Source organism: Camelus bactrianus, chromosome 6, assembly GCF_048773025.1.
Source record: "Camelus bactrianus isolate YW-2024 breed Bactrian camel chromosome 6, ASM4877302v1, whole genome shotgun sequence".
Taxonomy (NCBI): domain Eukaryota; kingdom Metazoa; phylum Chordata; class Mammalia; order Artiodactyla; family Camelidae; genus Camelus; species Camelus bactrianus.
Window position 1 is genome coordinate 74,434,392 of NC_133544.1, and position 26,894 is coordinate 74,461,285.

Below are 26,894 nucleotides of genomic sequence, written 5' to 3' on the forward strand. Positions count from 1 at the left end.
GAGGATGTAAATGCCTTTCACCTGTGCAGTCAGGCTTTCCATGAAGTAAAATGTTGGCTTTTCCCCCTGCCGTGAAAGCCTTTATAGTCCTGGGTATGTCTGGAGAGGCGAAGGGGTGAATGTAAATATATAGGGATATGGGGTGGGGGGAATATTCCAGCCCTCTTAGTGTTCTAGGCACCCCCAATGTAAAGATAAGGGGGTAAAGAGAGCATAAGCCTTTTATACTAACAGTGAAAAATTAAGAGGGTGATTCCAACCATCTGGTGAGAAGGCATTGTACCCTAATTCAGTGCTTCACAGAGACAGAGCCTCTCTTCTTGGTAACACCACTCATTTAAGACAGTTTGGGATGCAGGGCTGATGTCCATATTTTTATAGCCCATTCCTGTTCAATTATAATGTCTTTAGGCTGTCACGAACAGACATGATTGACCTACACTTGTATTCACTCTTGAATTCATAGGGACATCATCACCACTGATTCTCATTATTTCATATTTATTGAGCACTCATAATGTTCCAGCCCCCGACTCCAAGACCACATTACCCATCCCATCCACCCTGATTCCCGCCCCAGATCTTTGGGAAAAGCTTCATAATCACACCTGGCCTAAAGACACTATGATATAAGGACAAACCTCTTGGGGACGCTGGAATATTTGGTCTTTGGCCAGTCTGTCCCTGGCACTACTACAGAAATATATATATACACACATATATATATATTTTTTTTTTTTGCTCATGTCTGTACAATATTGATCTCTGCTGATTGATTAAAATAGAACGTGATTTTCTCTACTACATCTTCTGAGCCATATAACCCACAACAAAAGGAGGCCCAGCTTCACAGACTGGCCAAGAACCCCCAGAGCATTTTAAGTAGTCACTCTGAAATTGTCAGCACTCTAATACCTATTTTTCCCTAGAGCTATTGCCCAAAGGAGCAGGACTAGGGCAGAGATGGGCACTTGGGGATGACATGGAAATACCCACAAGCCCAATATAAAGATTAGTGGCCATGATGGATGTTTGTTTGGGAAAAGAACTTTCTTTTTTTCTCAGACAGCCATCCTGGGCCCACCTGAGGATACTAGCAAAGACAAGAGTCCCTCTGAATGTACATATGGTCTAAGGGCACCTTAAAAAATTGTGACTATTACCCCGGAAGAGTGGAGACCTTGGAGTCCCCTTTCGTACTTACTACCCTCGGATGGTGTCTTCAGCAATTAAGTGGCATTTCCTTTATCAACCTGGGATTTCCTGGGATGGTCAAAGGAGGTTAGGTAATGATAGACCTGTCTACTCCTTGAAGGAAACCATATTCAAGTCTAGTGGCTGGGTGAGGAGTCAATGGCTGCTTTGAACATTAAACTGGCTCCTCCCCAAGCCCAGTTCTGGCACAGGTATGCTTCATGCCAAGAGGACTGCTTCCTCAGACACCTCTGGTGAGATCCAAGGCTTTAATGCTGGCAGGTGAGTTAGCCAACAGAAAAAGTTGCTAGCTCAAATGGCTGGTATAGTGTGATACCACTAATGAAAAATGATTAATCACACGTTGCTGGTGGAAGGGATGAGTTCTGGTCATGGGCTAAAGACTGGCTCCGAGGATTCGAACTGCTGGATGGATAACAGACTTGGGAAACATCCTCTCCAGGCAGCTGGTCAATCAACTCAGGGACCACACAGAACTGCTGATTCACCTCCTCTGGCTCCTCCGGAACCTGTAGATCACCCTCCCCAGGGAACTCTTGAGATAGTTTATTATCCTCAGAGATGTCCTGAGACAACAGATTGATTGCAGAAGCCTCTTGGGCCAGCCTACCAACCTCCACAGAAAATTCCTGGCACGGATGGCTGAGCTCCTCAGGGATATCTTGAGCTGGCTTTCCAACTTCCACAAGGATTTCCTGGGCCAGGCCACCAACCCCTACAGGGAATTCATGGACCAGCCTGCCAACCTCTACAGGGATCCCCTGGCAAGGCTGGTTGACCTCCTCAGGGCTCTCCTGGCAAAGCTCAAAAGCTTCCTCAGAGACTTTCTGGCACAGCTGGCTGGCTTTCTGGCATAGTTGACTGATGTCAGGGACCTCCTGGCATGGCTGGCTGACCTCCTCAGCAACCTCCTGGCATGGCTGGCTGGTTTCCACATATGGTTCCTGTAGGGACTGGTTTCGTTCAAAAAGCTCTTGCTCTCCTTCTATGGGGAGCTCTTGTGCTCCATTCCCAGGGGCCTCCTGGAGCAGCCCAAAGCCTTGATGTTCTTCAGTCACATGTGAATTTAGGGAGGGGTGATCATTGAAGCCAAAACGGCAATCACCATCCACTGCAGTAGGGGAAGAAGGACCAGCACTGGACACAGTGCTGGAAGGGCCACTGCTGTCTGTAAAGCAAAGTCAGGAGACCAAGTTAGATAAGCTGGAAGAGTAGACTCGACTCTATGTATGTAGTTCAAATGCCAGAACAGATGGCTCATATTATCCATGTCTTGGGGAAAGAGGGTCTGAATTCTTTCTAAGTTATGCAGAGATTCCTAAGTTAGCCTGAGCTCAGGAACTGTTGCTCTGGCCTAATGGACACTACAGGAGTAGCACTAAGGGACACCTAAGACTTCAGGAGAGAGTACTGAGGGCCACTTCATCCAGTTCTTTCATAAAGATACCCCCATGCCAATTCCAAATTCCCATGGCCCCTCATTCCTACTTTAGAAGCACATGAACACTTTGTACCAGTGGTTCATAATTAGGGTTACATATCAAAATTATGGGAAATTTTTTTAAAAAAATATGTATTTCCAGGTTCCATCTCCAGAGATTCTAATTCTGTACATTCAGGGTAAAGGTGAGGGATGTTGAAACACTCCCAGTTAAACTGATACACATCTTTTGCTAAGAATTATTTCCTTAAAGCGTATTTCTCGGACAGACGTAATCATTGTTTACTGCCCAACAGACAAGTAAGCAAGAGAATGTAGAAAAGCTTTGTGAATCAGAACAATAGTAATGAAAATTTACCCAAAGATGGAAGCCTGCCAAGGAATATCTAAATGGCAGTTCTTAATTAACCTTTCTAGGAGTCACTGACCCCTTTGCAACTCTAGTGAAAGTCACAGACTATCTTCCCAGAAAAATATACATATGGGTATTTCCACTAATCTTTATATATAATTCCTGGTGTTCATAGACTTTACCCTGAAATCCATCCACAGATCCAAAGTTAAGACACTAAGTCTTGGGACATACAATGGCTTACGGGTATTATATACATATAAAATTTTCAAAAAAATTTCCGAGATCCTGACGGCAGTAAAATGAAAGTCTTAGAGCTTCAACTGCACTGTGGGATAATTCCTACCCCAACTTCTACTTCCTCCTTGACTTCTTGTAGGAGGCTAATCTACTTTTCCCTTTGTAAATACCATATTTATTGGTGGCATTATAGCTTTATATTTAAAGCACTCTGATATCAATAATGACAGATTCTGGAAACAGGGGACACCTGAATATCTTGTCATCAATGAGAACTGGGAAAGGTGGTAAGCCTCAGTCTGCAAAGGCTCCATCAGTCACTGAGTTTAAGGAATGCCAGCTCTTTTCTGCAAAGGGTCATAGAAGGCATGCTTTAAGCAAGAAAAAAAAAAAAAAAAAAAAAAAAGAGAGGAACATGGTTTTAGGCCAGCAAGGACTATTTAGGGCAGACAGACAGACCCTAAAGAAAATATTTACCTTTGAGGCTATACATCTGATACTGAGATTTTTAAAAAAGAAGAAAAAAGATTTAGGCTGAGTTCACCCAAGGATAGAAGTAGCCTTAATATTCAGCTAGTAGTTTGATTCAGACAAATCAAAGAGTTCAGACAGAAATGAAGCCAAAGAAAGATAAGATTTCCAGGGCACAGAACTCATAAAAACCACTGGGCAGAGGTAAAAGGACCAATGGTAAGGTGAGTGTACGATCATCTGAAACTCAGGGGAAGAATTCTTGGTGTCAGCAAGTAAGTTTCTTCTGCACACAGGGTGCTAGAAGAAGGGCAAAATTCTACAGTTGTTGACCCCAGTGCTGAAATATGGGTCTCTGCTTCAGTTCTACTCAAGGAGAATAATGAACTCAATGTCTGGTTTTAGGTATTTCCTGGAGGTAGGATGAATAAGGAAAGAAATTTTCCATTGCAGAGTCTCTGGCCCTTATCCCCCGTCTGATTACCACTAGTAACTCTCCCTCCCTACAGTCACCCTAAGAACTCCCTGTGGCTCCACTGTTCACACTGTTACCAAGGATAACTAGTGACAGGCTAGAGATTATAAAGAAGAGATGGGAAAAAGCAGTACCTGAACTTGAACTAACAAAGGAGAAGAAACCATAGAAGGGACATGTAGGAAGTAGTAGCAGATTCTAGTTTCTTTCTCCCACATTTTCCTTATATCCAGGTCTCCTCCCAAATCATTTTTTTCTTGAGAAAGCTGCAGAGACCAAAAAGGGATCTGAGGACAATGAGACCTTCATCTCTTCTTCCCCAAAGTGCCCGCTGGGCCACTATCACTTAGGAGTCCCTCCAGTGAGACAGAGGGGCATGGAGGACAGAGATGACAGATGAGAGAGGATAAGCAGACCCTCCCTTCATCCTGGAAACAGCAAATGAGACTGCTTCCCTGACTGGTTACCCCTGGTCTTTCAACGCCCCCATCTTTGTTTCCCTCCTGTGACAAGTCTCTCATTCACCAGTCCCTCCATCCCTCCTGGCCTTTGTCTAGGCAGTTCCAAAAGAATTACTTACACCAAGGGGGCTTTTCAGAGCGCTGCTGGAGTTGTAGGGTAGGTGAATGAAGACTGCGAGGTGGAGAAAATGGGCTATCTGAGGCCTGGTGGCTGTGCATAGAGTCAAAGAGGGCTGGATGGGCAAGGGAGACAGAGGGAAGGAAAAAAAGCCTATGAGGAAGAATTCAAGAGCTGCAGTTTCTCCATATAAGTCAAAACCAACTTATACTTCCTCAGGCTGGGAAGTAACATTTCCTAGGGACCCTTCACATAAACCATTTTTAATATTTTAAACTTTATATTAAGAATATTTTTGAACATATTTTTAAAAAGTAGTTGAAAGACTAGTACGATCAATACCTATGTATACTCATCTCCTATATTTAACATGTTAACATTTTGCCATATTTAATATTTAATCCAGAGATCACTTTGGGGAGTATTGCCATTGTAACATTATTATGTCTTCTACACGAACATGAGATGTCCTACGAGCATTTATTAAGGTCTTCTTTATTTCAGCAATGTTTTGTAGCTTTCAGTGTACAAGTCTTTAAACTTCTTGGTTAAATTTGCTTCTAAGTATTTTATTCTTTTGGAAGCTATTATAAATGGTATTGTTTTCTTAATTTCCTTTTTGGGTTATTCACTCCTGGTGTATAGAAACACAACTGACCTTGTACCCTGCAACACTTGCTGAATTTGTTCATTAGTTCTGGTAGTTCTTTTGTGGGTTCTTTTCCATTTTCTCTATATATGATTATGTCCTCTGGGGATAGAGATAATTCTACTTCTTTCTTTCTGATTTAGATTCTTTTTCTTGCTGGGCTGCTCTCCCGAACATTTCCAGTATAATGTTGAATAGCAGTGGTGAAAGTAGGGCATCCTTGTCTCGTTCTTGATCTTAGGGGGAAAACTTCCAGTCTTTCACTACTGAGTATAATGTGTGCTGTGGTTTGTTTATAAATGCCCTTTATCGTGCTGAGGAAATTCCTTTCTGTTTCTAATTTTCTGACCGTTTTTATCATGAAAGGGTGTTGGGTTTTGCCAAATGGTTTTCTGTATCAATTGAGATACTGGTTTTTCTTCTTCTATTAACATAGTGTATTACATTGACTGATTTTCTTATTTTGAATCACCCTTGCAAGTGATAAGTATCACTTGATCACGGTGTATAATTCTTTTAATGTGCTGCTTGATTTGGTTTGCTAATATTTTGTTGAAGAATTTTGCCTCTATATTCATAAGGGATATTAGTCTGTAGTTTTCTTTTCTTATGGTGTCTTTGTCTGGCTTTGGTATCAGGGTAATGCTGGTTTCACCGACAGTATTTCTTCCTCTTCTATTTTTCAGAAGAGTGTGAGAAAGACTGGGGCTAATTATTCTTAAATATTTGGTAGAATTCACCAGTGAAACCATCTGGTCCTGGACTCTTCTCTGTTGAGAGATTTTTGCTATTGATTAGGTCTTTTCCCTTGTTATAGGTATGTTCAGATTTCCTGTCTCTTCTTGGGTGTGTTTTTGTAGTTTGTGTGTTTCTGGGAATTGTCCTTTTCATTTAGGTTATCTAATTTGTTGGCATACAATTGTTCATGGTACTCTCTTACAAGCCTTTTTACTTCTGTAAGGTCAGTAGCAATGTTTGAATTAATGGCAGTTTAGCTTCAATAACATAAAAAAAACTGTGCTCCTATAAAGCTCAGTCCCCACCTTATTTTGTTATTGTCACAAATTAAATGCTTATACACTGTGTGCCCATTAAAATGGACTTACAATGATCGTTTTATTCATTTGTGTGTTGTCACGTATGAGACAAGAAGGGGAGCTACAAGCCAAAAGTACAGTAATGCTGGCTTTTATATTTACCAGTGTAGTTACTTTTACCAGAGTTCTTTATTTTTTGGTATGGCTTCAAGTTACTGTCTAGTGTCATTTTATTTCAGCCTAAAAGCCTCCTTTTGGCATTTTGTGTAGGGAAGAACTACTAGTGACAAAATCCCTCAGTTTTTGTTTATCTGGGAATGTCTTAATTTTGCCTTCATTTCTGAACAGTTTTGACAGTTACAGAATTCCTCATTGACGGTTTTTTCTTTTCACACTTTAAATATGTCATCCCACTGCTTTCTGGGCTCTACGTTTTCTGATGAGAAATTGGTTGTTAATCTACTTATATGTGACAAGTTGCTTTTCTCTTGCTACTTTCAAGATCTTCTCTTTGCCTTTTGACAATTTGATTATAATGTCTCAGGGTGGATCTCTTTGCATTTATCCTTCTTAGAGTTTGAACCATCTGGATGCATAGATTTGTGTCTTTATCAAATTTGCAAAGTTTTCAGCTATTTTTTCTTCAAATATTTTTTTCTGCCTCTTTCTCTCTTCTCCTTCTGGCATTTCCATTATACATATGGTGGTATGTTCTACGGTGTCCCATAAATACCTTTGGCTCTATTCATTTTTCTTCATTCTTTTTTGTTTCTCCTCTTCAGACTGGATACCTTCAAGTGACCTATCTTTAAGTTTGCTGATTTTTAATTCTACCTGCTCAAACCTTCTAAGAAACCATATAGTGATTTTTTTCATTTCTGTTACACTTTTCAGCCCTACAATTTCTGTCTGGTTCCATTTTATATTTTCTATCTCTTTAATGATATTCTCTACTTGTTGAGATATCATTCTCCAGATTTCCTTTAGTTCTTTGCCCATGGTTTCCTTTAGCTCTTTATGCATATTTAAGGTAGCTGATTTAAAATCTTTGTCTAGTAAGTCTAACGTTTGCACTTCCTCAAGGACCGTTTCTATTCATTTCTTCTATGAATGGACCATACTGAATTGTTTCTTTGCATATTTTATAAATTTTTTGTTGAAAACTGGACATTTTGAATATTATAATGTGTTAACTCTGAAAATCAGATTACTCCCCCACCTCAAGGTTTGTTTGCTGTGGGCTGTAACTGTGTAGTGATTTGTCTAAACTATTTTTGTGAAGTCTGTCTTTGTCATGTGTAATCTGTGAAGCCTCTGTCCTTTTAGCTTGTTTTCAGCTAGTGTTTTGACAAGGATTTGCTTGATTGCCAGAAACAAAAAGTACCGGAGGAGGAGGAAAAGGGAGTGAAGGGGAGGAAAGCTCTCTCCGTTTTTGCAGATTGGCTGTATGTTGAGGTACTCCTACAACAATTAGCCAGACTGTTTACAGCTTCCCCTTAACTTTCACTTCCTGCTTGTGCTAGCCTAGAGTTTAGCCAAAGTTGAAAGCTTAGGGTCTTCTTGTGTCTGCTCTGTGCATGTGTCCTTCCCTAGGCATTTGCATGGCTTCCCAAATTCCCCAGTTTATGTGGGTACTTTTGAATACTGTAGTTTTCCAAAGAAATTCTTCCCCTAGGTTTTTCCTCCCAGGCTTTCCATATGCCTATTGTTTGTCTCAAGTATATATATTTTTTTCCTTTGCCCCATACAGGAGCATGTTGTTCATTTGCCTTACAATGTCTTCAAGGAACATTCTCTGCAAAGCCACTTTTCTGCCCTGAGTAAGTTCCAAGTTAGGTGAAACAAAGCTAAGCATCCTGTGTCAGTCCTTCAGGTAGCCCACAGACAAGTTAGAACAGACAAACATAAATCTCTGAGAATAAGGTCTGCTCTGCTTCCGCTGAAACCAGGGACCAAGGCCCCATACTGAGAGCATGGGCTGCCATCTGCAAGACTGCTACCAAGGTGAGAAGAGGGATGGGAAAGGGGCAAGTTAAAATGCTGAAAAGCTTCCTGCCATTTTTAGGCATTTTTCTGATTGCGACTTTTGAGTATTTTCCAGAGTTCTGAAGAAGTTAATTCAGACAATTTTTGCTTGATTTTTTGGTGCTTCTGTGAAAGGACAAGCCTTTGGAGCTACCTACTGTATGGTTTAATTTTCACTTTTAGATCTCTGAAGTTATATATATATATATTCTTTTTCAGATTTATTTCCAATATACGTTATTACAAACTATTGAATATAGTTCCCTGTGCTATACAGTAGGTCCTTGTTGTTTATCTATTTTATATATAGTAATGTGTATATGTTAATCCCAAACTCCTAATATATCCCTCCCCCACTTTCCCCTTTGGTAACCATAAGTTTATTTTCTGTCAGTGAGTCTGTTTCTGGTTTGTAAACAAATTCATTTGTATCATTTTTTTTTGGATTCCACCTATAAGTAATATCATATAATATTTGTCTTTCTCTGTCTGAATTAATACGATAATCTCTAGGTCCATTCATGTTGCTGCAAATGGCATTATTTCATTCTTTTCTATGATTGAGTAATATTCCATTGTGTGTGTGTGTGTGTGTATATGTATGTATGTGTGTATATACATATATATATGTGTGTATATATATATGTGATATATATATATATATATATATATATATATATATATATATATACATACATACATATACACACACACACACACACATATATGCCACATCTTCATCCATTCATCTGCTGATGGACATTTAGGTTGCTTCCATATCTTGGCTATTGTAAATAGTGCTGCTATGAATATTGGAGTACATATATCTTTTTGAATTAGACTTCCTTCCAGATATATGCCCAGGAGTGAGATTGCTGGATCATATAGTAAGCCTATTTTTTTAGTTTTTTAAGGAAGCTCTATACTGTTATCCATAGTGGCTGCACCAATTTACATTCCCACCAACAGTGTAGGAGGGTTCCTTTTTCTCCACACCCTCTCCAGCATTTATTATTTGTAGACTTTTTAATGATGGCCATTCTGACTGGTGTGAGGTGATACCTCATTGTAGTTTTGATCCAACTCCATTTTTTAAAAAAGTCTCTCTTCCCCCTGGTATTTTGAAATGCTAACTTCAACTATTTCTAGATTTTCGATTTTGTTTGATTGGTCTCTGTCTATTCATGTATCAGTACTACACTGTTTTTATTATAGAAGTTTTATAGCCTATTTTAAAATCTGGTAGGGCCAGGATGCCTTCATTGCTCTTCAAGGTTTCCTTGGCTATTTTTGCTTGTTTATTTCTTAATGAGAACTTCAGAATCAATTTGACTAACTTTAGAAAAACAGCAGTATGTTTACTGAGCTCATATTAAATTTGTAAGTTAACTTTGGAAGGAGGGATATTTTTATGTTTTTTAGTTGACCTATGCAATTAAACATTTTTTCAAGTCTACTTTTGTGTCTTCTTCAGAGTGCCTACCTATATTTTTAATCTATTACTTATGTTCTAGGAAGCATGGGAGTGGGGGCAGAGATAAGGGTACAAGATAAGGGTATTCTCCATACCTGCAGTTGCCTGTGCTTGGGCATCAGTGTGGCGCTGGCAGACTCTACTCAAAAATTCACTTACTTGATGCAGGGAAAGGGCATTATGCAGTGTTTCCAGGGGATAAATGGTAGGCACCATGGAGCACCCTTCAAATCCTGTTAGAAAATAGATGGGCAAAGTCAATGTTATTTCTGCTGGATATACCCCAAGTGGCCAAGGAAGCATGGAGAATCCCTGAGAACCATCATGAGCGTCTGTGGATTTTGGATTGTGGGGTATCCAAGATTCTCAGGAGAGGGAACTCTTTAGAGCCCCTATAGGAGTCTATTTCTGTCACCTCCAGATTTCCTAAAAAGTCTACCTGCTAAGGCCTCCAGGTGAGTCAAATTACCTCTTATCCTACCTATGGAGAGCCTGCAACGTCCCATGGAAAGATCAACAGTACCCCAATAGGGTAAGCACGTACACCGCTCTTATACTTTGTAGGGGGAATAAAACAGAGGTCCAGATGTAAGGGGTGAAACTGTAGGTCTAAATGAGAGGTAGGGAGGTCATGGAGCTGGGAAGAAACAGCAGATTTCAGGGATCACGTACAAGAGAACCAGATTTATGAGGAGGGCTTACGATCTTAGGAGGGGCTCATGCAGATTTAGGATATGGGTTGAAAGGCTAGAATATTTGGAAGCTGGAGGGCATGCAACACACATGAAGCTCAGCTCAGGAAAACCACATGCATGAACAAGCTGGGGAATGGAATTTCTTTCTTGGTCATTTCCGTCACATCAAAGCTTCTTTTCTCTGCTCTCACTGAAGACCCCAGACTTGCTAGAATTTCTCTATTCCTTCAGGAAAATGAGGCAAACCCCCTAGAAAAAAGAATAAATACTGATTCTCTGCTCTGAACCCAACAATCCCAATGTAGATCCATCAGAATGGGTAGGGTGAAGGGTAAACCTAAATATGTAATCTTAATCCTGGGGCCTGTGGATGAAAAAAAAAAAAAAAACCCATTGGAGGATCAAGAAGCATACATCTCAACCACTTTTTTTCAGTCCCCAATCTTTCCTATGCTTCCTCTGCATCTCCTTAAAGGGATGAAAGGTAGGCAGGACAGCAGTATCTATGCAAGACATAGCCTCCTGTTCAACAGTGATTAAAACCTATATAACGTAAAAGGATTATACCTGGCCAGCTTCTAACCTTCGGCTCTTGCTTGCTTCAAGGATTCAATTGAGCCCTCTGTGCCTCAGTTTGCCCCTGTACTCTAGTGGCAGGAGGTTAGGAGAGGTACTCTAGCTCCTCAGAGTGACTAGAAACATGTTTGGATCTGAAGATGATGTAGTAGAGGGTGAGAGAGATGAGAACAGAGTCCAGGGCAAGAGACTACTCCTGTATCGAATAGAATTAGGAGTAGGTAACATTAGGAGGCAGTGAGGAAGGAGAAAAGGAAGGGGATGAGCAGCCAACGCTACAGCTACCAGGCAGTCTGGCTCCAATCCCATCCAAGCAACTAAATGCAAGTCACAAAACCTTAGGGTAAACAGGAGAAAGAAATAGGTGGGCGCTCCTGCCAGAAGTGCAATAAGCAAAGCAGTCAGTCCCAGCCAGGGTAGTGGCAGCAGCCCGCTTGGTGGCAGGGGGTACCGTAGAGGCATTCGGGGTCATCCCGGCCTGAGCGCAGCCAGTTCCGGAAGAGGCGCAGGTGGTAGGAGCACTGGTGCAGGTGATGCGCCAGCGTGGCATCCAAGGAGACTGGCCGGCCCCCTGTGCAGTCAGAGGAAAAACTGCGCAGCAACCGGACCACAGGGTGCTGGTCATCCAGCAGCTCTGGAGGGGTTGAGGGGCCACGGCAGGAAGCACAGAGATAAAGAAAGAGAAGAGGGAGAGACAATGAGGGGAGCACTGGCTGACATAAGCATTACTGGGAGGTGGGGCCACTCAGCTCCAAGGTGAGCTAAGGGAGAAGCAGAGATGGTCAGAGCCACTGGGCATCTCTTGCAGGGAGGAAGAGTGTTGGCATCATGCTAAAAGAAGCCTAAAAGAAGTAGTCTAGAAGAAGGGGCGAGTGAGACCTCATCACACAGCAAGCCCCTCCCCTTTCTCGTTGAACATAACTCAGTGCTTGCAGAGAGTAGGAACGTCACTCCAGACTGGGCTGAGCAGGCAGTTCGGTAGCTGGGAACTCCAATATCCCTGATCGTTCTTGGACAAACCCTAGTTAGGGCTTGCTTCTCAGACAAATGTGTTTATGAGGTTGGGATAGAGATGAAAAGACTCAAAGTCACTCAGAGAAGAGGGTCAGGAGTGGTATAGGTTATCAAGATAAAGCTGGAAGCTAAAAAGGCTCCTAAAGGCTCAGGCCACGCCCTCTGGACCAAGACTAAGATAGCCATAGACAGGGTGGTATTAAGCAGCACAGATTAGCAGGAAACCAGGCATAGGTGTCCTTTAAAACAGAGCAAGTAAAAAACGGAATCAACACATAAAAGTGCCAATATTGATGAATCATCTGTCACTCTTGTTCAAATACACAGATTTTTAAAAAAATGTTTGCTTGAATCTTAGGGAACCATCTGAATCCATTACAGAAGCCAAAAAAAGATAATTTTATATTTTCTTCCCACTGCTGGTCTAACTGCACTTTGTTCAGCTGGGTGAGTGGAAAATCTTCAATCCTGAACCACTTATTATCTTAGCTGCCCGGCAACCTTTGTGGATGTATGCAATTCAGCTGCACAAGGCTGAAGGCAGTAAAAGGCATGTGGAAGGGTGTTTAAAAGGAACAGTAGGGGAAAAAAACTTGAGGAAAAGGTATGAGGTCTTAAGAACTGATGACAGGATGTTGATATAGAAAGGGAGGATCAAGGTAGCTGAGGCTGACTGCCCAGAACTCTCAGACCAGAATGATCCCATGAGACTATCGTTTCCAGAGACCTTAGTTTGGCTGTTGAGAAATTTCAGCTCTATCCTGGGTTGCTAGAAGAGAACAGGCTTGGCAACCCCAGTGGGCACGCCCTGACATTCTGGATGAGGGAGAGCCACAGTCTCTTTCCTACTCTGTTGGTTTACTTTGGTAAGTTCAGCATGCAGTTTAGCAATGGGTCATACTTATATATTTGATGTAGTCACAGGATGTGACAGAAGCTTATCAAGAATAGAGACAGGGATGGGCTGAGGAATGTTCTCCCATCAAAGCAAGGAAGCAGCATGGCCTCGCCTCCTTTCCAAAGCCAGGATCAGTTTTTTCCAGCTGCTGTTTCAAAGCCAGACATCATGGCAAAGAGCTGGTGATGATGGACAGTAGATCAGCACACTGTTGTGACTAATTTGCTACAAGCAACTGCAGACAGAGCATCCCCTCTATACTTGCTGGGTGAGTCCAGCAACATTTGGCCATGGGCTAGAGCCCTCATATTGTCTGGAAGGCCAAATTAAATCTAGATAATCTTTAGCAACAGATAATAGCTCCAAATTTCTCCTTTTGCCAACAGGTAGATCCTAGATTCTGGCTTCTCAAACACATTAGCCTCCAAGCTCAAGTACAAGAAGAATAAAGGCCAGAAGAGCCCTGCAGAAGTGTGCAGGATGTTGCAGGAGATCTTGAATTTGCTCTTCTGCACTATACCTGAATTGTCCAGGTCTTTCTTCCTCTCCTTTTAGTAGAATTAATTCTTCTTTTCTTCAGCTGGCGAGGCTGCTAACCAAGGGCTTCAGGGAACTAGAGATATATAGGTCTGAGGGTCCATTTTACGAATCTGGATCTTTTCTCATAGATCCTAAGAATTAGGAGATCTGTGATTTAGCTCTGGTGCCAGGGGCCCAAGTTCCTAGTGCTATCTTCTGTACCCTAAGTAACAAGTCTCCTAAGTCCAAATCCCAGGCTATAGAGTTGGCGTTGATGCATGAGGTCCTCAGTCTGGAGATGACTGTGGCACATGAAATCCAGAAAAGGTTGAAGCTAACTGCGTAGGCACAGCTATGTCACTCTGAATGGGAAGCTCTGTCACAGGCACAAATGGGGATTGGCCTGGGGAGAGGGGTATGAACTCAGCAAGTATAGGCTAGTCAACATAGGGAGAGTTCAGCAGTGCCTCATGGAGATGTATGGCCTGACTGGGCTAAAATCTAGCAGCTGTCATTGGTTCAGGAGCAGGTGACCAGCACCTGGAGTTTTTTCTAGCCAGGAAGCTAGGCTAATTTTACTTCCCTCGGAGAGTCTTGGCTCCTGAGCAGAAGAAAACCACATCTAACAAAACTGGATTTACCTTGAAGACAAGACACAATGCAGAAACTAAGGATATAAAAGATAAAACAAGGAGTAAGTTCTGGGTTCCCCTGCCACACCCTACAAAGAGAGCACAGCCCTTGAGTTTTTGGTTTATGCAGATCTCTAAATTCCCACACCTTAGTGTGGGCAGATCCAGTTCTTCAGTATTCTTGGAATATTATTCATTCCTAAGTTCCCCCAGAATCCCCAGTACACATCTCAACTTTCCACTTCCAGCTTCTTGGAGACAGCAGTGCCATAGGTAGTTTGGGGAGCATGGAAACCACGTGTAAACACTCAAGGCATGATCCTTGTTCCTTTACCTACCACCTCCTATTCCTTTCTTTCTCCCTTTTATCCCAAATCAACTGGGGCTCCCGTTTCCTAGGCCCAGGCCCTAGGTTAGTAGTAACGTAAAGCAGATGTCAGGAGCACAAGAGCCACACAAAATACACACAATGGCAGGAGATAGGGATATGAAGATGGAAAATGATATACTTAAGACTAATGCCTTTATGGGTAGGCTTGGGAGCTGGGAACTGCAGCACTGCTCCAGAAGGGAAGCAAACTTGTTACCCACTCTAACGAAAGAGTTGGTGAAAAAACAGGAAGATCAAAATTATATAATCTGAGGAGTTCAGGGTGGGGTGAAGAGAGAAGTAATGGGGATGATATAGGAAATGCTATTTTCTTCCTAAGAAGGGGAACCATTATCATGTTTGTACAAAGCCTGGCACAGTCATGTGATGGGAAGGGGAGAGGTTTAATTAATGTTTTGGTGATGATGCTGATAAAAGCGACACAGTGGTGATGATGGTGACCGTGGAAGTAAGACCTTGAGTTGCCACAGAGATCAGACAGCCAGGCTGCAGCCAAGGCTGCGGTTTGTCACAACAAGGGATATATCCCAAGAGGGACAATTAGGGAGTGGTTCATTCAGAGACAGCAGGGTGTCAACACAGTGGAGGGAGAAGGAAAGTCAGTGTCAGAACTCAGAGGTTAAGTGTCTGGAGGTGACATGGTGAGGAGGAATGATGTTGAGTCAGAAGCAAACGTACCGTTAGTCGGATGCTTTGCAAACGACACAGAAAATCGTTTTACGGCCGGGACAAACAAGAGCTCTGGGGAGAAAAGACATCACGGGGATTATACCCGCCGCTGTCCCCACCCTTTGCTCTGGAATTTGCTCACAAAACACTCTGTTCTTTACAGTTCGTATATGATCTGCTCCCACCCCCGCCCCGTGGATTCCTGACTACCACATTTCAATCTTTCCCTTTGGCATAATCTCCTCCAAGGAATCCATGTGTCATCTCTACCACAATATGGCCCCATGAACAATCCTAATCTCACCACCACATCCTCTTTCTGGTCATTTGGAAATAGAATCTTTGTAGAAAGCTTCATCCCTTCCCCCAGTCCCTTTACATAGCATTTTTCCTGCCTTGGCTGAACAACTTCCCCATCCTTAATGTATGAGATTTTAATCAAGGCTCCACTGCACCTTTCCTGACCGTGCATCATCCTCCTTGGTCCTTACCCCTACAGGCCAGAATCCAGGAAAGAATACAGAGGTGGAGTACATTGATGCAGCAGGGCTGTATGTGGGAGATTATGAAGGGATAAGCATAAATAAGTAGTATTCATATGGCGAGAGGAGATGCAAATGGAGGGGTGGATGGGATCTTGGTTCCTTCTCCCTCTAGAACTGATGTGGAAAACTGGCCATAAGGCCAGTGTCAGTGCCGCCTTAAGCATGAATTGTTCTTGAGCTGTGTCCTTGCTGGCGGACAAATGAAGAAAAGCGTTGCCCCCCAAAGTCCACCCACATACCATCTCGGTGCTTCAGACTGGCAGGTGGCAGCTTTTTGCCTTGGCTGCGGGCGTAGTCCTGAAGATTCGGGGCGCTGGAGGAGCCGCCCAGCACCGTGGTGCTGAACAGCCCCGTGCACTGTGAGCCTGCAAGGCCGGGAGCGCATTAGTAGCCACGCAAAGCTGCAGATACCACACAAAAGTACACACAAGTTACAGGACAACATCAAGACACACACATGTAACCATTCAGAGCCACCACCGTGTGGCCACTTCACATAACCACAAACAGCTTTCACTACTGTTTATACCTATACTGGGCAAGCAAAGTGTTTTCTCCTGAAAATCTACATGGCAGATACAAGAGACCACTGCAAATACAAGGTTAGTCATATTAGGGGACTCAAAGCTACTGGAAGAGATAAACTACACTCTCCAGGTGGCTCTCAGGAATGCTAAAGGAATAGGTAGATCCTTCTAGATCTCCCTAAATTTAATTCAGTGCTCCTTCCACTGGATATAGGATTTGAAGAACCCAGAAATCTAGTCCCTTTTAAGTTTAAAAGGAAAGAACTTTGATTGAAACTAGAGACTTAAGATTTGAGTATTCAACTCAAATTCCAAGTTCTCATAAGTTCCAATTCCTCCTAAGTTCCTCCATTTCCTCCAACATGTTTTTCATCCAACATCCCATCCCTTCTACCTTCCTTTAGACCTTTCTATCTTTCCCAAGAAAGAAAGCATGAGGCTCACTGAACTTTTAAAGCTGGAAGCGATTCATAGATCATCCATTTCAACCTTCTTATTTTAGTGATGAAGAAACTGAGATTCAAAAGGAATCTCGTTTGTCCAAGGTCACACAGTTTGTTAGGAGCTAAGCTGGATCAGAATCCAGGTCTCCTGACTCTCAGGATCAACTGTGTTCAGTTAGAAAAGAAATATCTATTTTTTCATGAAGAAGAAATAGAGCGTTTTTTTCTGAAGTGAAAATGGACACGAATTGAAAGGCACGTGAAGAGTCAGGTGATTATTTGTAGAACATGCCTACCATCTTCTGGGTCCCCTAGTAAGGAGGACCTGGTGAGCAGAAAACAACTAAAAAGACATGTTTTTTCTGCTGTCAAAAGTTGACTGTCTTTGAAGTCCTATGCTCAAAGCCAGATGCTCACACACATAACTTCAAAGAAAGCAAAGAGAACTTTTGCCAATAAGAGGAGTAAATAAAACCTGAAAAACCCCTGAAGCAAAATCAATCAAGCCAGTCACTGTCCCAAATGCCTGATCGAGAGTAGGACTGGGGCTCCATGGCCCCCTCTCCTACTACAGCCCACGAGGACAGGACGGGCAGGAAGAAACAAGATTAACATCCAGCTTTGTGGGATTTCCCCCTCTCCTTCCAAAGCCATCTTGGCCAAGACCCTGGGTCTGGCCTGGGAAGTTAACATTCATAGGGGAGATGGACAGAGTGGAGATGAGGTCAGTTTCTTATGAGCCCACAAAGACGGGACATGATTTCAGGGGTCCTAGCATTTCAGGGTCACCACAGAAATCAAGAGGCTTGGATGGCTGATAATTTCCACCCTGGAATTAAGGGCCACTCCTCTTTGTAGCAATTTCTCCTACCTTTCATGCTCAAACAGGCTCTAGAAGAGGGTTCCAAAGAGAGATAAGCATTGCTAAATATGTTTGCTTTTCTTCAGAGAAGCTGAAACTAGCTGGCTCTATCCCAGGCCACCCCCAAGCTTTGTTCTACATTTACTTCCTCCACTAAATAATTTTCTAATGTAGTCCTGCCAATCCTGCCCTGCCCAGTCCTTGGATCATCTCAGAGGGTAGTCTCTACCTTACCACCGCCATCTGTCCGCCGGACCCGTGTCCATACCTCCACCTCATTCTTGACAGCATTCCCACTTAACTGGGCCAGACCCACCTACCCTCCTTCCCAGCCTACCCGAAACCTATTCTTTACTGGGACTTGCAGGAAAAGAAGGCCGTATCACAGATCTATACATTTGTCATTTATTTGTCACTTATTTGTCACACATCAAATCATTTACCTCATTTCAGGGATCTAGAAGGCAACCTACTCCCATAAAATTAGCCTGGAAAGTTACCAAAACCTTTCTCCCTCTTGCTGGTCCAAATGCTGACCATTTTGGGACTGAGAAATTAGGTGCCAAGGAGAAAGGTAACAGAAAAATGAAAGGAGCTAAATGAAGAGAATAATAGGATGAGATAGAAAGAGCCAGGGAACCAAGTTTAGACCCACACTACTGTCTCTAACTGCCAGCTCTGGTTACTGGCTCACAGCCACTGTGTTCAAAGATAGTCCCTCCCAAGGACCACTCCCCACTCCCAAAGAATACAATACCCTCTGAGGCTTGGTCCTTCCTGCAGTCTGTGTTCTTAGGAAAGGTTGAATGATGTTCTCACCCCTCTCCAGGAATCAAAAAAATCAAGAGACATTCCCTCAAAGTCCTGAGAGAAGCCTCTGCCACTACACCAGTCTCAGATTTGTCCCTCAATTTTCAGGAAGGAAGGAAAAAAAATTACAGGATTAGGAGAGGATGAAGGAGAGGGCATGGAGGTAGGAGGGGCCACGGCAGGGATGTAATAAGCATAGGTCTCAAAGGAAGACATGGCACAAGTTCTCTAAATGAGGAATGTGACATTTATGGGGGCTGGGCAGTGGGTCACAAGTGCCTCTATTTACAGCTTTGTCTCTGATGACTCTGAAGAGCCAGAGTCCCCATGGCCCCTTGGGTCTGGGCTAGATTGGAGGGACAGATAAGGAACAAGAGGGGAAGCCAGAAAAAATGCCTTTCAGCCGGAGAAATGGGGTTTGTGTAGAAAACCAAAAGACAAACACCTTCCTGGAATGGAAACAATCATCTGGGATCAAAGTTCATACCTAAATATGGCTTTTCCCAACTCATCCTCCCTAGCCCCACCCAACAGTTTCACTGACTGGATGACCCCAACTCCCATGACTAAGGTTCCCCACAATAAAGCTCTAAAGAACAGACAAACAGCCCTTCCCAACAACAGGTGAGAGACGCTGGAAAACCATACCTAGGCCGCTCTGCTTCATCTCTGTCGGTGGCCGTGAAGATGAAAAGAGTCGGTAGCCGCCAGGCCTCGAGGACGAAGTCTCAGAAAGCACCTGGAGGAAGAGGGCCCTAGATGACCATTTTGCCACCTCAGCCAAGCAGTCTAAAACCCAAGTCCTGAATTCCTGCCCCTACAAAGTCAAGCAATGTCAGCAAGTTTCAGAAACAAAGAGTTCTTATGGGAAAAAAGGAAGCAAAATCTAAGAGTGTACTTTACAGAGGGGACTGTCCAGGGAATCCTTCTAAACTAGAAGGCACTTCTGTTTCCAAGATGCCTGTCCCCATGGCCCTCTAATCCCAAGTCTGAAAAGACATTATGCAACCATTCTCAGTTCTCATTAGAGCAGGGTTCCTTAATCTTATCTATCCTTCTGCAGGACTCAGAAAGTCAATCAGAATAGCTCAGCCTCAATAAGAAGTGAAGTCAGGACACCCTCTCCTCTTTCCATGGGCAGCTGTGGCTACAGCAACCATACTCAGTTTCTTATCTGAATGAAGAAGCACCCCCCTCCACTGCTAGAGACATGAAACTGATTTCTAAAAAGCCTACAAAGGCTTAATCACACAACCCCCAACACACACACATACACGCACGCCCACATACACACACACCCTCAACCATGTTCTGAGTCCCTACGTCCCAAAAGGCAAAGATAGAGGCAGGAAAGGAGGATGAGGTAGGGAGGGACACCTGTGTGCAGGATGCCAGGTAAGTGGTGGACACAGCCCGGGGCTGTAGGCCGATGGCTGGGGAAGGCCGGGGGAGGTCCCCTGACCTCCGGCGGCGCCGTCCCCGCAAGGGGATCAGGTCCAGGTTCCCCGTGCACTGCATGTTCATAACCTGCAATCAGACCGGGTGGAAAGCCGGTCACGGCTCCTTGAACACCCAGGCTCCCAAAAGCCCCAGTGCCCATTGGGCAGAGCTAGTTATAGGGCTGGAGAGGAAGATCACCTAGGGCAGGGCTGTTAGAAACATCACAGACTTTGTTTTCCAAAACAGTCCAAAAATCTGAGAGGACAAGAGGAGAAAATGGGATGAAGGGAAGGGTCATAGTTGATAAAGATAAGACTGCAAGTGCCTATAGTTTTAGAACAAGGACAGGAAATATTACTATTAAAAGACTGCGTGACCAAGGAGCAGAGAGAAGATTTTCCTGCAAAGCAGAGGAGCATATCTTGGGCAGCTATCACCCTGGAGAGCCATGGTGTAAGCAGCACTGGTATCTGAAAGGAAGGGATGTGATTACAACAGGAAACTTCCTGTAGGCCTGAAAAAAAGAAGTCAGTCTCTTCAAGTCTGAGAGATGATACACTGAGAGCTGTGCTTTGCCTGGATGAGTCTAGAACAGATACTGCAGTGTTTCTTCTCAGCTTTCTCCTAAATCTGAACCGTGAACTTTGGCTGAACCTATGGAAGCTAGTTATAGAATCTTCTGAGATATTCTAAAGTGGAAAGACCAGTTCCTTTAAAACAGAGAGCTAGTTCAAGTCAGGTGAACAGATTCATCTGTCAAAGCAGGACCCAAATCAGACAGTGAAGGTCCCCGAGACAGAGATCAATCATAGGGTCAAAAAGAATGTCACTGGGCCCAAGAGGGAAAGGATCTTTCCAGGAAAAAAGTCCAAAACAAACAACACAAAGTGAGATTTAACAACAGTTCCTTCCTGTGACTAGAGAACCAGAACCAGGACTAGAGACAAAGTCCCAGGACAACAGAACACAGACCCAGGCTGATAAACCTCATCAGAACAAAGGAAAGACAGACAGACCTACAGACTTGATTTCCTTTCTGGGATGAGAGTATAGATAACCCAAAATGGACTAAATTAAAGTGCCACATACTACTGTCCAAACTATAATGTTTACCCACGACAACAAAGAGATGGAGAGGGTCTGCCCTTTAATATTAACTGTATTGTTATCATAGCTACTGTTTACTGAGCATCCATATGGTGGGTATGACTTGCATTTTATGGAAAAAAAAATTTAGGCTAAGAGAAAGTACCTATCCAAGGTCACACAGCATCTAACTATCAGACTGATTTTAGCCCAGAGTTCACGCTATTTTTTTTTTTTTTACTATATTTCCTTTTAAAGAACTGTTTTTTCAAACCCATCCAGAGGCCTCCTCCCCAATCTCATTTCTTAAAGTCCTTATAGCTCAGGCACCCCTCACTGGCATGTCTTTAGCCTCAGAAGCAGCAGCCAGGCTTAAATTAGGAGCTTTATTGGGAGACCAGCTGTGAAAGAGAGACTAAGTAAAACATATTCATCAGGGGCAGGAGGACTCTGTTTAAGGTCCCAAGAATTCCCCTAAGGGGATTCAGAGGATTCGTGGGTGAGAACTTTCACCACTTCTTTCTCCCAAGCCCCTCTCATTACCTCCATGGAGCCGGCTTTGCGGTTACGAACGAGGGGTGATCTCTTGGGGAGGCCGGGGCCCTCTGAGGGCTGGGGTGAAGTCTGCAATGCTCTGTCTGGCTCATCTGATGCCTTCCCCGGGCACAGGTCCTCCATGCTGCCTTGGTCTGTTTTCATCTCTTCGTTCTACCCAACAACAGGCACAGACAGGAGAGGTGTTAACGGCCTCCAGTCTCCTAATCCCAGACTCCCCAGCCCTTTTACCTCCCTGTGCTGTTTCCAAGTTTCCCACCGCTTGTTTCCTAAATCCTCCAGTCCCAAATCCCAGCACTCTGACCCACCTCAGAAGAAGCTGGACGGAATCCACAGCCCGTTGGGGCACTGCCTTCTTCCTCAACACCTTTCACTCCAGGGCTGAAGTGCAGCTCCACGTGGAACCGCTCCTCTGATAAGGGATCCTACGGGGCATCACCAGATGAAGGGGCAGTTGAGAAGCTGGATATGGTGGTGAAAGACCAGGCAGGAACAACAGAGAGGAACTCAAGAGGATACCTCCTCCTTGGGCTGAGGTTTCAGAGTCTTCCCGCACTCTGGGGCTGATCTACTATACCTCCCTTTAACTACCGTCTCCTGTTACAGGGCCCTCATGCCCTCACCTCCACGTGCCTTTCCAGCTTCAAGTTCTAAAATCCTCCCCATCCATCTCCCACAAGAATTCAGCCATGCTGCAGAGCACACAGCAGCACATTTAAAGATATCTTTGTGAAGCTGGTTGAAGAGGGCTTCATGTGTAACAATGCTTGACAGAAGAAGACTAATTATAACATTGTTCCGAATTCCATATCCTCCCTAATGCCAGAGCTATAGTGGTCTCTCTCTGGCTCAACACCACCCCCAAACACTTCTTCTGTTCTAGGAGGGACCTCCCGGGTGCTCTCCGTCATGCTGTGCCTAGTCTACCACACCTAACTGGATTCTACAAATTCTAAGGATAAGAAAGTTTTTCCCAAAAAGGGGATGGAAGAGAAAGAAAAGGCCCTCTCCTCATCCCAGCCGGTTAGCTGCTCACCTGTGTGTTGTCCTCATAAAGCATGATGACAATCTGGGTCATGTAGTTGAGCTCTGAGATGGCACTAAGATAAGCCAAAGCTCGCTGCCATTGTGCATCCTTGGTCTCCTGCCGAATACAAGGAGAGGTAAACCAGTGCCCAAGAACAAGGGGGTCAGGGAATGGGCAAGGAGACAAGGAGAACAGGGGAAGCTTGCAGCAAAAAAAAAGCTTGAGGAGGAGAGTAAGAGAATGCTGAGAAAAGATGTTCATAGGCTGAAGGAAGGAGGATCCTTACATCAAGAAGTCCTCCATAACGGAAGACACTGAGGAGGGAGTGGACGTGGCTTTCACTGGTGAAATAGAGCCGTGTTCGAACATGGCGGCCTGGGGAGAGCACTCCTCTGGAGTACCTGAGGTAACAGCTAAGTTCACTCACACTGTCATGTAAGCCTTTTCCTTCTCCTCCACACACGCCCTCCTCCCATCTCAAAGACCTCCTCTTCTTTCCATCCCAGGACCCCTCCTATTCTTGGTTCCCCAAGCTGTCCCAGCCTGGGTTCCCCCAAGAGCTCCCTGGCACGCCCTCCCTCCATCCAGCACCCCACCCAGCCCTCCCTCACAGGGGATGCAGCTTGTTGACAGACTCATCCTCGTGGGTTCTCTGCAGGTCAAGTAGTATCTTCCGCAACAGTGGAAGACAGAAGCCCACAGCAATTTCCAGTTTCTCCTCCCGACTGATCCCGTACTCCTAGGGGCCACAGGCCAGGAATAAATACCTCAGTGAATCTTGTTTTCCTCTTGCCTCATACACCCAGGCCCAAGATCACGCTGGCCTTCACCTCAGGTCTAGGGCTTCTTTCATATCCACCACATTCCCCCTCTCCAGGTTTCTCCTCAGTTAGCCTCCTGGGCTTATTCAGAGCCAGGGTGGACTTGTAGAAGAACTGTAGCAACTCAACGAATTCCTTCTCTAAGTTTCCTTCCCTTGGTTCCCACACCACCCCTCCTTTCTACCTTTTCTCTCCTTTCTTCCCCAGTGCCCCTATCCCCAGGCTTGATCCCTTCTGTGAGACACACCTGGGGAATGACCACATCAGCCAATGCCTTAGAGAGACGTAGCAACTCTGCTGTGCCTTGAAGTCCCAGACTCCCATTGTGCTGCACATCATACTTGACACAGTCATAGATATCAGGGATCTTACTGATATCATAACGCCCACTCTTCTGTCGAAAGTCACGCTCCAGCTTGCTCCAGCGCTGCAGCATTAGCTCTAGTGTCTCACTGTGGTAGAGCTGCAGGTCTGGAAGGAAGATGGATGACAGTCAGAGAGAGCCAAAGATTTGACCCCTCACCAAAGATCCTAGCCAGTCTGAAGCAGAACCAGAGAGAAGAGGATGCCTGGTCTCAGACATGTAGGAGAGGACACAGGATTGCCTGAGAAACCCATCCATACATAAAACCTTGGAAGAAAGATAGTAATATTCAAACCCACCTGCAGACCTGGGATCCTGCAGCCGTTCCTGGATCTGGTGAGTCAGGTTTTCAATCAGGGCAAATACCTGATCACAGACTTTCACGGGATTCTGGATAACAGCCATGGAGTTGAGTAAGGAAGTGCTTCCCGTGGGAGCCAGCTATGGAGAAGAGGGAGAGGAACAGCAAGATGGGCTCAGGGCCAATTGCTCAAAGTTCTGTGCGCTTACAGAGTGCCGGAAAATAAGCTCTGTCTGCCGGCACACTCCAATGAGCATTCTTAGACCACTGGGAATACTAGCAGTTCAGATGAGGGGACTCCTCTAGCACAGTCATTTAAAAAGGCTTGATCTTAAAAACCTTGGAGTCCAGAGGAAATAAAACAGATCTAGGTTCTTCTCTTGGGGATTCTAAAATATGCATGGAAAATACTGGGAATAAAGATTAAACCAAAAATCCCTTGAAATCTCCCCACAGAATGTTTTCATGAGTGGGTAATAATGATAACATTATCTTATTCCTCTAAACAAGATGCTAGCTTGAACCTAGAGCAGAGGTGCTGCCTCAGAACTACATTCCAAGGCAAGCTTTTAGGACAGTTGCAGTCACGGAAGAATGGGGAGCGGGGAGGAGACTGCAGGTTGAATGCACTCATTCTACCTCAGTCCTCACAAGATCCTTTCTTGTTGGCAAAAGGAAGCAAGGAAAAGAAAAGGTGCCATAGCTTTTTTGGATTTGACATTGAGCAATGGATTGGGAAATAAGGGAGCAAGGTCCTGCCTACCCCTACCAAGTCCTGCTTAGGGACGAACACAGAAAATGCCACTCTCCGGGCAACGTGCTCTGCTACTTAGCTTAGAGCATCCATCAGAAATAATTACACAACGGTAATGAGATGAGGAGCTATGAGTGGGAGGGGGATAGAAAATCACTGTCTGGCATGTGATCCCCAGTCAATCATAGCCTGGATACACAGGAAAAAGGATGGCATTGGGTAGTGGCATCCACTGTGATTAATACTGTGAGGCAGTATATCACAGGGCCCAACAGTCTGGGCTCTTGAGTGAGATTCCTTGGGTGACCTTGGAAAGGCTGCTTAAAACCTAGGCTTCCTCATCTGTAAAACAGGGAGAAAATAGTACAGGTCCACAGCTCTTTCGGTGGATTAAAGATGGCCTTTAACTCTTTGTCACACTCCCCTTTCCTTGAATCTGGGCTGGCCCTGTGACTGCTTAACCCACAAAAAAAATAACAGTTTTGCTGTGCTAATTCTGGGCCTTTGTTTTAAGAAAGCGTGAAAGCTCCTCTGCTTTGGAGTAGTCCTATGCTACCATTTATGAAACCCATCCAACTACCATGCTAGAGAAACCACATGGAAAAAACACATGGAGAGGAGAGGTTCTGAGACTACAGGGAGATCATGAAGAGGGAGACAACCCAGCTGAGCCTCCAGACGTGCCAGACGGTTCCTGCCCCGACGTCTGGACATCTGGGCAATTTTAGGAAAGACCTTGAGCAAGACCAGTTGAGCTTAGAACTGTGAGTAAGATGATAAAATGGTTGCTGTTTTAAGTTACTGAGTTTGGGGGTAGTTTTTTATATAGCAATAGGTAACTGAAATACTCTTCCATTCAAAATCCTAGGGACCAGCTGTATTTTGGAACTGAGAATTTTTCAGACTTTAAGAAGTTAATACAGTACATATGCCATGTGTTATATAATACCTCCAGAAGGGTCGCGGGCATAACCAAACACATTTATATTTCTGCAACAAAATGTATGACTATTTACACTTAAGAGTCTTATCATGTCCGGTTTTGCTGCTAAATGAATCTTTGTGGCAAAGTTATTTAAAAATCTTTTTGATTTGATTTTTGAAATTGTGGATAACAGACTGTGGACCCATAGTTACCTCAAAGGGTAAGGACTAAATGATTAAATGAATGGAAGGCATGGAAAAGAGTGCCTGCCACGTAGTAAGTTCCATTACTGACCACTACTATTTAGAATACTAAGAATGTGGGCTTGGGGGTGTGCTGGGCACAAAGATAGGAAGAGCTTGACCTGATCATAATCCTCAGGGCCAAAGGGTGCGTCCTGCTGCAAAATGTGGTGCAGCCGAGCCTTCACCCGGTGCTGGCAGCTGCTCAAGGAATCGCCGTCACTGTCCAAGAGCCCATTCATGTTGGCACTCTTCACCATTTGTACCAAAATGGGTGTCAACTCTCCTTCCAGAGCTAGAAGGCCCTGGAGGGGAAGCAAAAAGTCTATTAGTTTTCCTTCCAGTCTAGTTCCGCTAGGCCTAGATGGTTCTAAAGCTCAAACGAGAGCTGGCTTGGTGGCTGGGATACAGGTCAAGGGGCCTACCCCACTAATTATTCTCAGTAGTACAGAATGGGGTCAGACACAAGCAGAAACTTCTCTGAGCTGGCACACAAACACCCTGAAATTTCCCAACTAGTTCTCCAAACGCTGCTTCTCTACCTAACGGAAGCTGGGACTGTGGGAGAGCTGTGGTGCGCACCTTAGCAAAGGCAGCAGCAGTCATCTGGACACGGCCCTCATCAGAGGCATAAATCTTGAGATCATGGCGGAAAGTGCTATGGAGACGAAGCAGCCCACAACCAGGGAAGCCAGCATAGTCACCTGGGGGCAAAGGGGAGAACCAGGAATGTATGGCTATAAATATGCAAATGCAAGGAAGAATGATCACTTCTCCTTTAACTTCCCCATTGTTTCTGTCCCTTCCTTTCCCCAACTTATTCTCTAATCATCTTATCTC

The 26,894-nt window shown here is 44.2% G+C and overlaps 1 protein-coding gene across 16 annotated transcripts in view; it reads right to left on the reverse strand.

Annotated features, from left to right (window-relative positions):
* Positions 1-484: 484 nt before the first annotated feature.
* Positions 485-26,894, reverse strand: part of PPIP5K1 (diphosphoinositol pentakisphosphate kinase 1) — a 35,906-nt gene continuing 9,496 nt past the window's right edge. For 3 of the 16 annotated variants that reach the window (XM_074365995.1, XM_074365996.1, XM_074366009.1), the window contains 17 exons: positions 26,637-26,758; positions 26,177-26,359; positions 24,132-24,273; positions 23,716-23,939; positions 23,259-23,386; positions 22,934-23,048; positions 22,657-22,764; positions 21,929-22,045; positions 21,609-21,773; positions 19,917-20,066; positions 19,188-19,278; positions 16,137-16,262; positions 15,362-15,424; positions 11,681-11,863; positions 10,054-10,191; positions 4,775-4,888; positions 485-2,383 (listed from right to left, as the gene is read on the reverse strand). In XM_074365995.1, the coding sequence (XP_074222096.1) occupies positions 1,548-2,383; positions 4,775-4,888; positions 10,054-10,191; positions 11,681-11,863; positions 15,362-15,424; positions 16,137-16,262; positions 19,188-19,278; positions 19,917-20,066; positions 21,609-21,773; positions 21,929-22,045; positions 22,657-22,764; positions 22,934-23,048; positions 23,259-23,386; positions 23,716-23,939; positions 24,132-24,273; positions 26,177-26,359; positions 26,637-26,758 (3,005 nt within the window). In that variant the 3' untranslated portion in view covers positions 485-1,547. The remainder of the gene's footprint in view (positions 2,384-4,774; positions 4,889-10,053; positions 10,192-11,680; positions 11,864-15,361; positions 15,425-16,136; positions 16,263-19,187; positions 19,279-19,916; positions 20,067-21,608; positions 21,774-21,928; positions 22,046-22,656; positions 22,765-22,933; positions 23,049-23,258; positions 23,387-23,715; positions 23,940-24,131; positions 24,274-26,176; positions 26,360-26,636; positions 26,759-26,894) is intronic. The other 13 variants (XM_074366006.1, XM_074366010.1, XM_074365997.1 and 10 more) reach the window with 12 other exon arrangements.